This window comes from Borostomias antarcticus (genome assembly GCF_949987555.1).
Source record: "Borostomias antarcticus genome assembly, chromosome: 13".
Taxonomy (NCBI): Eukaryota; Metazoa; Chordata; class Actinopteri; order Stomiiformes; family Stomiidae; genus Borostomias; species Borostomias antarcticus.
Genome location: NC_140246.1, coordinates 19,083,890 through 19,100,396, shown reverse-complemented (window position 1 = coordinate 19,100,396; position 16,507 = coordinate 19,083,890). Strand labels below are relative to the sequence as shown.

The following is a 16,507-nucleotide window of genomic DNA, read 5'->3' as shown; positions in this document are numbered from 1 at the left end:
TCCAGGTTCCTGAGGGGGGTCGAACAGAGAACATGCTCCAGGTTCCTGAGGGGGGTAGAACAGAGAACATGCTCCAGGTTCCTGAGGGGGGTAGAACAGAGAACATGCTCCAGGTTCCTGAGGGGGGTAGAACAGAGAACATGCTCCAGGTTCCTGAGGGGGGTAGAACAGAGAACATGCTCCAGGTTCCTGAGGGGGGTCGAACAGAGAACATGCTCCAGGTTCCTGAGGGGGGTCGAACAGAGAACATGCTCCAGGTTCCTGAGGGGGGTAGAACAGAGAACATGCTCCAGGTTCCTGAGGGGGGTCGAACAGAGAACATGCTCCAGGTTCCTGAGCAGATGAGCAGATAACACCCTTCCTGCCTGACCCACTGCTGTTGCTGTCATATTTATTATTGCTGATCAAGTCCTGACCCTCCTCCCTCCCTGCCTAGGAGCGCGTGGAGTACCTCTTCCTCATCATCTTCACAGTGGAGGCCTTCCTGAAGGTGGTGGCCTATGGCCTGCTCTTCCACCCCAACGCCTACCTGCGCAACGGGTGGAACCTGCTCGACTTCATCATCGTGGTCGTGGGGTGAGGAACTCTTACTTTATTCTCTTCTGTACTGTACTCTACTCTCACTCAACGTTACTCTACTCTCACTCAACATTACTCTACTCTCACTCAACATTACTCTACTCTCACTCAACATTACTCTACTCTCACTCAACGTTACTCTACTCTCACTCAACGTTACTCTACTCTCACTCAACATTACTCTACTCTCACTCAACGTTACTCTACTCTCACTCAACGTTACTCTACTCTCACTCAACATTACTCTACTCTCACTCAACATTACTCTACTCTCACTCAACATTACTCTACTCTCACTCAACGTTACTCTACTCTCACTCAACGTTACTCTACTCTCACTCAACGTTACTCTACTCTCACTCAATGTTACTCTACTCTCACTCAACGTTACTCTACTCTCACTCAACATTACTCTACTCTCACTCAACGTTACTCTACTCTCACTCAACATTACTCTACTCTCACTCAACATTACTCTACTCTCACTCAACATTACTCTACTCTCACTCAACGTTACTCTACTCTCACTCAACGTTACTCTACTCTCACTCAACATTACTCTACTCTCACTCAACATTACTCTACTCTCACTCAACGTTACTCTCACTCAACGTTACTCTACTCTCACTCAACATTACTCTACTCTCACTCAACGTTACTCTACTCCCACTCAACATTACTCTACTCTCACTCAACGTTACTCTACTCTCACTCAACGTTACTCTACTCTCACTCAACGTTACTCTACTCTCACTCAACGTTACTCTACTCTCACTCAACGTTACTCTACTCTCACTCAACATTACTCTACTCTCACTCAACGTTACTCTACTCTCACTCAACATTACTCTACTCTCACTCAACGTTACTCTACTCTCACTCAACGTTACTCTACTCTCACTCAACATTACTCTACTCTCACTCAACGTTACTCTACTCTCACTCAACATTACTCTACTCTCACTCAATGTTACTCTACTCTCACTCAACATTACTCTACTCTCACTCAACATTACTCTACTCACTCAACGTTACTCTACTCTCACTCAACATTACTCTACTCTCACTCAACATTACTCTACTCACTCAACGTTACTCTACTCTCACTCAACATTACTCTACTCTCACTCAACATTACTCTACTCTCACTCAACGTTACTCTACTCTCACTCAACGTTACTCTACTCTCACTCAACATTACTCTACTCTCACTCAACGTTACTCTACTCTCACTCAACGTTACTCTACTCTCACTCAACATTACTCTACTCACTCAATGTTACTCTACTCTCACTCAACGTTACTCTACTCTCACTCAACATTACTCTACTCTCACTCAACGTTACTCTACTCTCACTCAATGTTACTCTACTCTCACTCAACATGACTCTACTCTCACTCAACGTTACTCTACTCTCACTCAACATTACTCTACTCTCACTCAACGTAACTCTACTCTCACTCAACGTTACTCTACTCTCACTCAACATTACTCTACTCTCACTCAACGTTACTCTACTCTCACTCAACATTACTCTACTCTCACTCAACGTTACTCTACTCTCACTCAACATTACTCTACTCTCACTCAACGTTACTCTACTCTCACTCAACGTTACTCTACTCTCACTCAACATTACTCTACTCTCACTCAACATTACTCTACTCTCACTCAACGTTACTCTACTCTCACTCAACGTTACTCTACTCTCACTCAACATTACTCTACTCTCACTCAACATTACTCTACTCTCACTCAACGTTACTCTCACTCAACGTTACTCTACTCTCACTCAACATTACTCTACTCTCACTCAACATTACTCTACTCTCACTCAACGTTACTCTACTCCCACTCAACATTACTCTACTCTCACTCAACGTTACTCTACTCTCACTCAACGTTACTCTACTCTCACTCAACATTACTCTACTCTCACTCAACGTTACTCTACTCTCACTCAACATTACTCTACTCTCACTCAACATTACTCTACTCTCACTCAACATTACTCTACTCTCACTCAACGTTACTCTACTCTCACTCAACATTACTCTACTCTCACTCAACATTACTCTACTCTCACTCAACATTACTCTACTCTCACTCAACGTTACTCTACTCTCACTCACCATTACTCTCACTCAACATTACTCTACTCTCACTCAACGTTACTCTACTCTCACTCAACATTACTCTACTCTCACTCAACATTACTCTACTCTCACTCAGCGTTACTCTACTCTCACTCAACATTACTCTACTCTCACTCAACATTACTCTACTCTCACTCAACATTACTCTACTCTCACTCAACATTACTCTACTCTCACTCAACGTTACTCTACTCTCACTCAACGTTACTCTACTCTCACTCAACATTACTCTACTCTCACTCAACATTACTCTACTCTCACTCAACGTTACTCTACTCTCACTCAACATTACTCTACTCTCACTCAACATTACTCTACTCTCACTCAACGGTACTCTACTCTACACTCACTCTTCTACATTACTCTGTACTACCCTACTCTACTATAATGTGTTATAATTGTGCTCTATATGACTCCTGTATACTATACTCCCATTCTGATCTACTATGTTCTACTCTGCTCTCATTCTACTGTACTGAACACAGTAGATACACATCTAAACACAGTAGATATACATCTGAACACAGTAGATACACATCTGAACACAGTAGATATACATCTGAACACAGTAGATACACATCTGAACACAGTAGATACACATCTGAACACAGTAGATATACATCTGAACACAGTAGATACACATCTAAACACAGTAGATATACATCTGAACACAGTAGATACACATCTGAACACAGTAGATACACATCTGAACACAGTAGATACACATCTGAACACAGTAGATACACATCTAAACACAGTAGATATACATCTGAACACAGTAGATATACATCTGAACACAGTAGATACACATCTGAACACAGTAGATACACATCTAAACACAGTAGATATTATCATGCAGCTGTGGGAATGGTCCACTCATGTCTGTCCAGCCAATCACTGTTAAGTCAAGGGCTCTCTCTCTCTCTCCCCCCTCTCTCTCTCTCTCTCCCCTCTCTCTCTCTCCCCCCTCTCTCTCTCTCTCCCCTCTCTCTCGCTCTCCACCCTCTCTCTCTCTCCCCTCTCTCTCTCTCCCCCCCCCTCTCTCTCTCTCCCCTCTCTCTCTCTCCCTCTCTCTCTCTTTCTCTCCCCTCTCCCCCTCTCCCCCTCTCTCTCTCTTTCTCTCCCCTCTCTCTCTCTCTCTCTCCCCCCTCTCTCTCTCTCTCTGTCTGTCTCTCTCTCTCCCTCTCTCTCTTTCTCCTCTGTGTGTGTGTATGTGTGTGTGTGTGTGTGTGTGTGTCAGCTGAGGTGGGTAATGCTAGATCAGGCAGTGTGCTCAGAGGAGTGGGATTGTGTGAACAGTGACCTGAGGACAGGAAATGGATCTATCACAGACACACACGCACACACACGCACATGCACAGACACACACACACACACACACACACACACACACAGAGACACATATGCACACACACACACACGCACACTCACAACCTCACATGCACACACACACAGGCTCACTCCAAACACACACACCAAACACACTCACACCAAACACACACACACACCCTTATAGTACAGTGCAGTGTGCATTTTTCCCAAATGAACTATCAGCAAGTCGAACAGACTTGTTTTCAACCCCCCCGCCCCGCCCCCACACACACACATTACACAAACACACACCTACAAACACGCACATTACACAAACACACACCTAGAAACACACACCTACAAACACGCACATTACACAAACACACACCTACAAACACACACATTACACAAAAACACACATCTACAAACATTACACAAACCTACAAAAACACACAGACAAACACACCTACAAACACACGCACATTACACAAACACACCTACAAACACACACATTACACAAAAACACACAGACAAACACACACCTACAAACATTACACAAACCTACAAAAACACACAGACAAACACACACCTACAAACACACACACATTACACAAATACACACCTACAAACACACACATTAGACACAAACACACAGTAGACAAACACACCTACAAAGACACACTTTACACAAAAACACACATTAGACAAACACCTAGAAAAGAAACACATGGCAAACACAAACTCATTAGCAGACTCTGATTTTCATTGCCGTTGTTTTGCGTTTGGAAAAGCATGGAGATGAATGAGCTGTAGTGAGCAGTCGCCTACATTCACTTCCATGTGTTTCCAAAAGCAAAAACTACGGCAGTGAAGAACAGTCCGGCTAAGATGAGTTTGTAATTCTGAGAGTGTATTCTGCCTGTTATTTTGAATATTTTGGTTCTTGAAGTGGCGTCTACATAGCGATCTTTCAACATTGGAGTCAAAGGGGCACATTCTCCCAACCAGGCGAGCGGCATGGAGGCTGTGATTAGGAGAATCACACACAAACACACACACACACACTCACACACACACAAACACCCTCACAAACCCACACACACACATTCACACGCACACACACACACACACTCACACACACGCACACACACACACACACTCTCCTCCTCTCCTATCTTTTCCACATATCTTCTTCTCTCCACTCCTTTCCTCTCCTCTTTGTGGTGTGTGTGTGTGTGTGTGTGTGAGTGTGAGTGTGTGTGTGCAGCATGGCCAGTCTGCCTCTTTCTCTGAAGGGGACATGAAGCATGGTGACCCCCGTTACTCTCCGGGTACATGGACCAGGCTCCGTGTCTCCGCCCCCTCTTACGGCCCTCCCTGACGGAGATCAGGCTCCGCCCCCTCTTACGGCCCTCCCTGACGGAGATCAGGCTCCGCCCCCTCTTACGGCCCTCCCTGACGGAGATCAGGCTCCGCCCCCTCTTACAGCCCTCCCTGACGGAGATCAGGCTCCGCCCCCTCTTACGGCCCTCCCTGACGGAGATCAGGCTCCGCCCCCTCTTACGGCCCTCCCTGACGGAGATCAGGCTCCGCCCCCTCTTACGACCCTCCCTGACGGAGATCAGGCTCCGCCCCCTCTTACGGCCCTCCCTGACGGAGATCAGGCTCCGCCCCCTCTTACAGCCCTCCCTGACGGAGATCAGGCTCCGCCCCCTCTTACGGCCCTCCCTGACGGAGATCAGGCTCCGCCCCCTCTTACGGCCCTCCCTGACGGAGATCAGGCTCCGCCCCCTCTTACGGCCCTCCCTGACGGATATCAGGCTCCGCCCCCTCTTACGGCCCTCCCTGACGGAGATCAGGCTCCGCCCCCTCTTACGGCCCTCCCTGACGGAGATCAGGCACAGTGCTTCAGACACACACACACACACACACACACATCCTGCACATTCATTGAATCCCCCTATGAAAGATGTATTAGCGTAATGATCTTTCTAAGGTGTAGTGTATAATCACACAGGCTGCTCTCCGCCTCTGTCCTGCTGAATAACCGGCCTCTTATTCTGTTCACTGAGAAGAAAGAGAGCAACTCTGCCTTTGTCCTGGTCTCAGTCTGAGACCCACAGAGAGAGAGAGAGAGGGAGAGGGAGGGGGGGGGAGAGAGAGAGAGGTAGAGGGAGGGGGGGGGGGAGAGAGAGGGAGAGACAGATTGAGGGAGAGAGAGAGAGAGTGAGGGAGAGAGAGAGACTGAGGGAGAGAGAAAGAGAGTGAGGAAAAGAGAGACAGAGAGTGAGGGAGAGAGACAGAAAGGGAGGGAGAGAGAGAGACATAAGGAGAGAACAGAGATACAGAGGAATGGAATGGACCTCATTCCTGAACGCAGTTAAGAAGAAGTTAAGAAGAAATTTCTTCTTAACTCCACTTACGAAGTTCCCGGCATTCCTGAATGGTTTCTAATTTCGGATTTGTTCTTATCTAAGAACAGGATTTAAGAACGGGGAAATGCAGTCGTAGGTAGGCCAGATTGGAGTGCGCCCGTTCGCAAGGGCTGAATTTATGAGAAATCCGAGGTGATTGCGTTCACATGAATTCTACAGACATCCTAGGCTTGAATAATGATCATAAATACGAAGATATTTGTATAATTTCCAATTACGTTTCACATTCATGATTCTACAAGGCATCGCGATGTCCTAAAATAAATAAAAGCACTACACAAACACTGCAAATGGCAGTGAATTAATAAATAAACTCGCTATACTCAGACTCGATTAGCACAACAGCACCTTATATTCCATAGTCGTCAGAATGGACACATCTACATTCTGTAAATAAACATGTGAATATCCATAACTAAGATAACTAATCATATGGTTCTACATAATATAGATATAGGGCATATCAAGATCCATAAGTAGCCTACTTATGCATTTAAGTAAACTGTACAATTGAATCTGCTCTCAGCACATCCCATCCCTTTCATGTAGGCTCAATATTTTGCATTTTGTATTAAAAGTCCATATATACCGTCTTGTTTTCTTTTGTTATTTTGTATAGTTTTTTTCCACCTTGCTTAAGCTTAGTGTGCACGTTATAAGAGCCAGCGGAGAAACATCTCACTGCTCATTTTACTGGTAGGTTATGTTGCATGTGACGAATAAAACGTCGAATTTGCACGTGACCTTCAACATCAAGCATGTCAATTGGGAACGTCTCAACTTTTTCCGCGCTGTCTGGGGATTTTGTGTGCACACGACCCTGTAGTAAGGAGCTGGCGGGGCGTTTATGTATGCAAATTCAGGTGTACGAGAACACGCATTCAACTTAAGAAGGGGAGCACAGCTGAGAACACTTTGGCGGTTTAGGAACACATTTCCCCCCATTCATGAATCCGGCAGGGATCTTTCTTAGGGTTGGTCTTACGAAGTTCGTATATTCTTAGAAGCCTTTGCTTGAGAGTGCTGAAGTGAAATGCAATAGGCTCCAAACCATTCTGTGTTGTTTTTGAGCACTCGGTCATTGTTTGTCTCTAAGGAGACACTCATAAAGTCTGCATCTACCTGTTCAACCTTTACAGACACGTCTGTCAGTGGAAAGAAATGGTATTTGATGATAGAATCTACTGTAACAATAAACCCATGCATTAAAGAAATGTGCATGGACCTGTGACTTGATTTACTTGATTTAGAACATGCATGAATCTTCAGAACAGTATTAATTGAACAAAAGGTTAGGCTAAGTAATAAGGCCGATACATTGCATTTATTTTATGGTAACATATTTAGCCTATAATATAAATGAATATTCAATAAATAGATTGTTCAAAGGTAAACTACATTTCCGTTGTAGGCTACTTGTCTCAAAGGTGCAGCCAGACAGCTTAAATTCCTGCTGAAGTTTTATTACCTCCAAAACAGAACAAAACAGCCGCAATAGCCTGCTTATAGCGAGCGAGAGGGCAGTCTACCATAAAGTGTAGACTATAGCCTAACCATAATGTAATATATCTAGACTACATGCATTGTGGTATTTCTTCAGGCTATATAGCACAGCCTGCCTATCAATTGTTTCTCAATAAACAGTTATGTCATCTTCTGAGTCCGAATAAGTAGGCTAATAGACCGGCAGCTCTAAATGCCTTCCCAATCAATGAGACATGGTTGTAAAAATTATGTAAATGTAAAAATTCCTGAAAACATGGAAAGACAACTTCCTACTGTCGTTAGTCCCAAACAGACTTGCGTAATGTGGAGTCATTGCATTGATCGATGCAGTCCGTTCAAATAGGCATCAAAAGATAAAGTAGGCCTATTTAAAATGACCAATTACATCTTCAAATCCAATTCATGCCGTAAACATCTTAAAGTAGCCTACAGCCGTAATTCAAAGTAGCAAAGGTAACAAAATAAAGTGAAAGGCTGTCCAGTCCCGGACATCTATAGGGCATGCGAATCATGAAAGCCTAAGTTTATTGACAAAAAGGTATACCAAGGTAGGCCTACTCGTGAGGTGTCGATCACTGAAATAACTGGTCATAAAAAAGAAGGTGTTGCACAATCTGGCTCCATATGCAGTTATTTTATGTGGATGTTTCGGCCTGTCGGCTTGATTGCGATTCTGAAGAAGGCCAACATCCGGCCGAAACGTCAAAATAAAGTGTGTGGGGGTGATGAGATGACGATGATCATGATGATGATGCTGGTAACTATGATGGAGATGATGGTGATGATGATGATGATGATGACAAAAACACACATCTACAAACATTACACAAACCTACAAAAACACACAGACAAACACACCTACAAACACACGCACATTACACAAACACACCTACAAACACACACATTACACAAAAACACACAGACAAACACACACCTACAAACATTACACAAACCTACAAAAACACACAGACAAACACACACCTACAAACACACACACATTACACAAATACACACCTACAAACACACACATTAGACACAAACACACAGTAGACAAACACACCTACAAAGACACACTTTACACAAAAACACACATTAGACAAACACCTAGAAAAGAAACACATGGCAAACACAAACTCATTAGCAGACTCTGATTTTCATTGCCGTTGTTTTGCGTTTGGAAAAGCATGGAGATGAATGAGCTGTAGTGAGCAGTCGCCTACATTCACTTCCATGTGTTTCCAAAAGCAAAAACTACGGCAGTGAAGAACAGTCCGGCTAAGATGAGTTTGTAATTCTGAGAGTGTATTCTGCCTGTTATTTTGAATATTTTGGTTCTTGAAGTGGCGTCTACATAGCGATCTTTCAACATTGGAGTCAAAGGGGCACATTCTCCCAACCAGGCGAGCGGCATGGAGGCTGTGATTAGGAGAATCACACACAAACACACACACACACACTCACACACACACAAACACCCTCACAAACCCACACACACACATTCACACGCACACACACACACACACTCACACACACGCACACACACACACACACTCTCCTCCTCTCCTATCTTTTCCACATATCTTCTTCTCTCCACTCCTTTCCTCTCCTCTTTGTGGTGTGTGTGTGTGTGTGTGTGTGAGTGTGAGTGTGTGTGTGCAGCATGGCCAGTCTGCCTCTTTCTCTGAAGGGGACATGAAGCATGGTGACCCCCGTTACTCTCCGGGTACATGGACCAGGCTCCGTGTCTCCGCCCCCTCTTACGGCCCTCCCTGACGGAGATCAGGCTCCGCCCCCTCTTACGGCCCTCCCTGACGGAGATCAGGCTCCGCCCCCTCTTACGGCCCTCCCTGACGGAGATCAGGCTCCGCCCCCTCTTACAGCCCTCCCTGACGGAGATCAGGCTCCGCCCCCTCTTACGGCCCTCCCTGACGGAGATCAGGCTCCGCCCCCTCTTACGGCCCTCCCTGACGGAGATCAGGCTCCGCCCCCTCTTACGACCCTCCCTGACGGAGATCAGGCTCCGCCCCCTCTTACGGCCCTCCCTGACGGAGATCAGGCTCCGCCCCCTCTTACAGCCCTCCCTGACGGAGATCAGGCTCCGCCCCCTCTTACGGCCCTCCCTGACGGAGATCAGGCTCCGCCCCCTCTTACGGCCCTCCCTGACGGAGATCAGGCTCCGCCCCCTCTTACGGCCCTCCCTGACGGATATCAGGCTCCGCCCCCTCTTACGGCCCTCCCTGACGGAGATCAGGCTCCGCCCCCTCTTACGGCCCTCCCTGACGGAGATCAGGCACAGTGCTTCAGACACACACACACACACACACACACATCCTGCACATTCATTGAATCCCCCTATGAAAGATGTATTAGCGTAATGATCTTTCTAAGGTGTAGTGTATAATCACACAGGCTGCTCTCCGCCTCTGTCCTGCTGAATAACCGGCCTCTTATTCTGTTCACTGAGAAGAAAGAGAGCAACTCTGCCTTTGTCCTGGTCTCAGTCTGAGACCCACAGAGAGAGAGAGAGAGGGAGAGGGAGGGGGGGGGAGAGAGAGAGAGGTAGAGGGAGGGGGGGGGGAGAGAGAGGGAGAGACAGATTGAGGGAGAGAGAGAGAGAGTGAGGGAGAGAGAGAGACTGAGGGAGAGAGAAAGAGAGTGAGGAAAAGAGAGACAGAGAGTGAGGGAGAGAGACAGAAAGGGAGGGAGAGAGAGAGACATAAGGAGAGAACAGAGATACAGAGGAATGGAATGGACCTCATTCCTGAACGCAGTTAAGAAGAAGTTAAGAAGAAATTTCTTCTTAACTCCACTTACGAAGTTCCCGGCATTCCTGAATGGTTTCTAATTTCGGATTTGTTCTTATCTAAGAACAGGATTTAAGAACGGGGAAATGCAGTCGTAGGTAGGCCAGATTGGAGTGCGCCCGTTCGCAAGGGCTGAATTTATGAGAAATCCGAGGTGATTGCGTTCACATGAATTCTACAGACATCCTAGGCTTGAATAATGATCATAAATACGAAGATATTTGTATAATTTCCAATTACGTTTCACATTCATGATTCTACAAGGCATCGCGATGTCCTAAAATAAATAAAAGCACTACACAAACACTGCAAATGGCAGTGAATTAATAAATAAACTCGCTATACTCAGACTCGATTAGCACAACAGCACCTTATATTCCATAGTCGTCAGAATGGACACATCTACATTCTGTAAATAAACATGTGAATATCCATAACTAAGATAACTAATCATATGGTTCTACATAATATAGATATAGGGCATATCAAGATCCATAAGTAGCCTACTTATGCATTTAAGTAAACTGTACAATTGAATCTGCTCTCAGCACATCCCATCCCTTTCATGTAGGCTCAATATTTTGCATTTTGTATTAAAAGTCCATATATACCGTCTTGTTTTCTTTTGTTATTTTGTATAGTTTTTTTCCACCTTGCTTAAGCTTAGTGTGCACGTTATAAGAGCCAGCGGAGAAACATCTCACTGCTCATTTTACTGGTAGGTTATGTTGCATGTGACGAATAAAACGTCGAATTTGCACGTGACCTTCAACATCAAGCATGTCAATTGGGAACGTCTCAACTTTTTCCGCGCTGTCTGGGGATTTTGTGTGCACACGACCCTGTAGTAAGGAGCTGGCGGGGCGTTTATGTATGCAAATTCAGGTGTACGAGAACACGCATTCAACTTAAGAAGGGGAGCACAGCTGAGAACACTTTGGCGGTTTAGGAACACATTTCCACCCATTCATGAATCCGGCAGGGATCTTTCTTAGGGTTGGTCTTACGAAGTTCGTATATTCTTAGAAGCCTTTGCTTGAGAGTGCTGAAGTGAAATGCAATAGGCTCCAAACCATTCTGTGTTGTTTTTGAGCACTCGGTCATTGTTTGTCTCTAAGGAGACACTCATAAAGTCTGCATCTACCTGTTCAACCTTTACAGACACGTCTGTCAGTGGAAAGAAATGGTATTTGATGATAGAATCTACTGTAACAATAAACCCATGCATTAAAGAAATGTGCATGGACCTGTGACTTGATTTACTTGATTTAGAACATGCATGAATCTTCAGAACAGTATTAATTGAACAAAAGGTTAGGCTAAGTAATAAGGCCGATACATTGCATTTATTTTATGGTAACATATTTAGCCTATAATATAAATGAATATTCAATAAATAGATTGTTCAAAGGTAAACTACATTTCCGTTGTAGGCTACTTGTCTCAAAGGTGCAGCCAGACAGCTTAAATTCCTGCTGAAGTTTTATTACCTCCAAAACAGAACAAAACAGCCGCAATAGCCTGCTTATAGCGAGCGAGAGGGCAGTCTACCATAAAGTGTAGACTATAGCCTAACCATAATGTAATATATCTAGACTACATGCATTGTGGTATTTCTTCAGGCTATATAGCACAGCCTGCCTATCAATTGTTTCTCAATAAACAGTTATGTCATCTTCTGAGTCCGAATAAGTAGGCTAATAGACCGGCAGCTCTAAATGCCTTCCCAATCAATGAGACATGGTTGTAAAAATTATGTAAATGTAAAAATTCCTGAAAAACATGGAAAGACAACTTCCTACTGTCGTTAGTCCCAAACAGACTTGCGTAATGTGGAGTCATTGCATTGATCGATGCAGTCCGTTCAAATAGGCATCAAAAGATAAAGTAGGCCTATTTAAAATGACCAATTACATCTTCAAATCCAATTCATGCCGTAAACATCTTAAAGTAGCCTACAGCCGTAATTCAAAGTAGCAAAGGTAACAAAATAAAGTGAAAGGCTGTCCAGTCCCGGACATCTATAGGGCATGCGAATCATGAAAGCCTAAGTTTATTGACAAAAAGGTATACCAAGGTAGGCCTACTCGTGAGGTGTCGATCACTGAAATAACTGGTCATAAAAAAGAAGGTGTTGCACAATCTGGCTCCATATGCAGTTATTTTATGTGGATGTTTCGGCCTGTCGGCTTGATTGCGATTCTGAAGAAGGCCAACATCCGGCCGAAACGTCAAAATAAAGTGTGTGGGGGTGATGAGATGACGATGATCATGATGATGATGCTGGTAACTATGATGGAGATGATGGTGATGATGATGATGATGATGCTGGGGGCTATGATGATGATGGTGATAATGTAGTGACTTCGTATTCCATAAAGTCTAAAACTGTAGCCACTTCAAACCAGGGATAGATTAGGTCTACACGCATCGAAAAATAAAAGTTCTGATCAATGCGAGAATGAAATGAATCAATCATTTATTCCTTACAAACAACCCTTCGTAGCGTGCGGTAGAAAACTGTAGGCCTATGTTTCCCTAGTGTCTACCCCTCCCACTTCAGGAACCATTCAGATACAGGTGGGATATCCGGGGAAGCGTGACGTGTAGCAGGCATTACCTCTTAAAGGGCGAGTAAGTCATAGATGTTTCATATAATAATTCATAGGATCCCCAAAATCAAGTCAATGTTAACTCAACTCATTAATCATAATCAAATCATATCACAATAAATCCTCAGTAAGTCATTTGCATTCAAACATTCCACATTGTATAAACGGCTCCTAAAGATGATGATAATTGTGATATTTCTTTCCGACTGTTCAGTGGTGATGATGATGATGATGGTGATGATATTTCTCTCCGACTGTTCAGTGGTGATGATGATGATGACGATAATGATGATGATGATGGTTATGATGATGGTGGTGGTGGTGATATTTGATATTTTATTTCCCTCCAGGCTGTTCAGCGCCATCTTGGAACAGGCCACCAAAGGCGATGGAGGGACTCCCATTGGGGGCAAGGCAGCGGGCTTCGACGTCAAGGCTCTGCGGGCGTTCAGGGTGCTCCGGCCTCTCAGACTGGTCTCTGGAGTGCCCAGTGAGTCTCACACACACACACACACACACACACACACACACACACACACACACACACACACACACACACACACTCTCTCTCTCCTCTGTTCTCCTACATTAGTGAGCCCTTGGGGGTAGTAATCTTACCCACGGGATGTCAATGCACCGTCTGCGGCATTACGCACCACCACTCGCATGCCCATAGAGGGAGAAGTAATACTACTTATTGACCCATTGCTGTAGCCTTGTCTGGCACATTAGATGAGCTTACCTTGTTCTCAAAGTCTTTGTTCTCTGTCTGGTTTTAATTTAATTATTACGAACATAGCCTATCTTTCTATAATATCTATCTCTGTAACTGACGTCGGGTCTATATCTGTTAACTCATATGGAGAGGTTCAAGACAGTAGTAGTAGTAGGCTAGCTAACTAGCTAGCTAGCAGTGTTCTCATATGGAACGTGGCATCAGGACGAGTAAGCTAGATAACGGAGCTGACTAGAGATGTGTTCTAAATGGTTAACTCACTCCCTATTCCCTATTCCTAGAAAGCAGTTGGCTAACGTTACAACGATGATTTCTGTAGCTATTTTGATGCTGTTGGTTCAACTTCTGTTTCTCGGGCAGGAACGTAGACAAATTCAAACTCGTATTATCAGCAAAACAGCTACAGGAATTATCATAACGTTAGCTAACTGCTTTAGCCACTGATAGCTACCGTCTTCTTCACTTCTTCTCCTTTGGTAAAATATGACAGCATTGCATTGTGCTATAGTGGATAAAGTGTAGGCTAGACATGCACCATACACAAACACCATCCATGTGACACAGGGGTCAGGGGTCATGTAGCCTACTGTAACGAACACCAACAAAAACATTTCCATCTCCGTTTGCGTTCCATGAACGCCCAATAGTAGAATAGGAAATTGGGCAAAGATAAGCCTCCATCTTTATTACGACTCTGAAGAATTGCCTTCCGCACCCTAGGGGACTTGCCCGCCCCCCAAAAAACTGAAATTAACCTATCTAAATTAGCCTACTGAAAAACCGTTTGGGCAAAAAAACTGGTAAGCACTGGAAAATAAATAGCAGTCTTGGTAATATGTTCATCTTAATGGTCTCTACCAAACAGAGAAAGGGGTAGGGTGTTCCATCTTTGCAAATCCATTTTGATATCATTGACTACACATTTTTATCACGAAGGGAGACAAGGCTATGAGTGACGTTGACACCCAACGGCTGGGATTCTTAAGAAAGTCCCTGTGCGCACTGCCTTCCCCGAGGACGCATCACCCGCTGAGCTCACAGACTGGATAGAGTCACAACTGCGATATGTTTGTGATACAATCTGACCAGCGCTCAAGAAAGCAGTGGGAACAACGCACCAACAGCCGCGGAAAGTGAGTAGAGACCCACTAGCCCATCTCTGGACTCTGAATAAAAGTAAGGCCATAAGCATCATAGCCTACTCAACAACAGTACGTTTCCAAATCCGACACCTAGGGGCGAATTCACTAAAGCGGAATTGCGGCCGTTAATTGCACCATTACATTGCGCGTCAGTTGCTCCAGCTATGTGCTCCGTTTTAAAAACCTATTCACTAAAGACATTGCGCTAATAATATCCCAGCGCAAACACGCCCATTCGGTGTTTGCGGCTGAGTGCAATTTGCTGCTGATATAGGATATGACTAAATACTGCGCATACAGCGCATACAACTCGTATGCATATCATTGGACGATGGCAGACAGAAAAAGAAAGATACGATTTTCAGACACCGAACTTGAAGGCCTCACGGACGAGGTTCAAAAACATGTCTCACAGCTTTCCGCAAAAAATATCACGACTGCAGCAAAAAATCATATTTGGGGTTTAATTTCCCAATCAGTCAGTGCCATTTGTGTGTAAACGCGGAAGACTGCAAACAGGGGTGGAATGATTTGAAAAGATGAACAAAGGAAAAATTGTCATTTTATGTTGTTGCAGCACGATGATCTGGCATACTTTTGGGGGAGTGTATAACATTGCCCCACCGGTACGATCTAGGCATCTAAACGGCTTTTCAGGATTCCAAATGTGCACTCAATCACACCGCGCGTCCTGATGTGAGCCCAGTTGTACGCCGCCTCTCCAACGTTGGAAGGATTACGCACGGGAGTCATCATCCATGGCTGAAGATGATACCTGCCGTCACCTATGATACAAAAGCAAAATATTTTCAAGACCATTCAAATAAAATAAAAAATTGTGTAGGCTATGTTTTTATTTATTTATACCTATATCGCCACCAGCCGTTCAATGAACAGCTATAGGGAATGCGCAGTTTTGCGTATAGACTATACGCAGTTTAGCGCTATGTAGGCTATTATAAATAAGTATTATTCATTGGGGGAGCTTGGACTCGCTGGGGACTGGTCGAGAGAGGCATAGTCTACAGAGCCTCCCCAGACGCGACTTCATCCTCCAGTTGGCTGAAGGGCTGTGCGCTCTGGCATCCAAACAGCTACCGGCGGCGCCCCTGGCAGTGTCCACAGAAGAATACCCCCCCAAAAAATACCTGCATTGTGAATACAAGCTGCAGCAAGAACAGAACTGTCTACCAATGCACGAAGTGCACCAAAGCTGTCTGTGGCA

At 44.7% G+C, this 16,507-nt stretch overlaps 1 protein-coding gene across 1 annotated transcript in view; it reads left to right on the top strand.

Annotated features, from left to right (window-relative positions):
• Positions 1-16,507, top strand: part of LOC311317037 (voltage-dependent L-type calcium channel subunit alpha-1C-like) — a gene marked incomplete at both ends in the record, with an annotated part of 479,213 nt that overhangs the window by 334,941 nt on the left and 127,765 nt on the right. The window contains 2 exons of the mRNA XM_084448035.1: positions 437-576; positions 13,755-13,894. Coding sequence (XP_084304161.1) covers positions 437-576; positions 13,755-13,894 — 280 coding nt within the window. The remainder of the gene's footprint in view (positions 1-436; positions 577-13,754; positions 13,895-16,507) is intronic.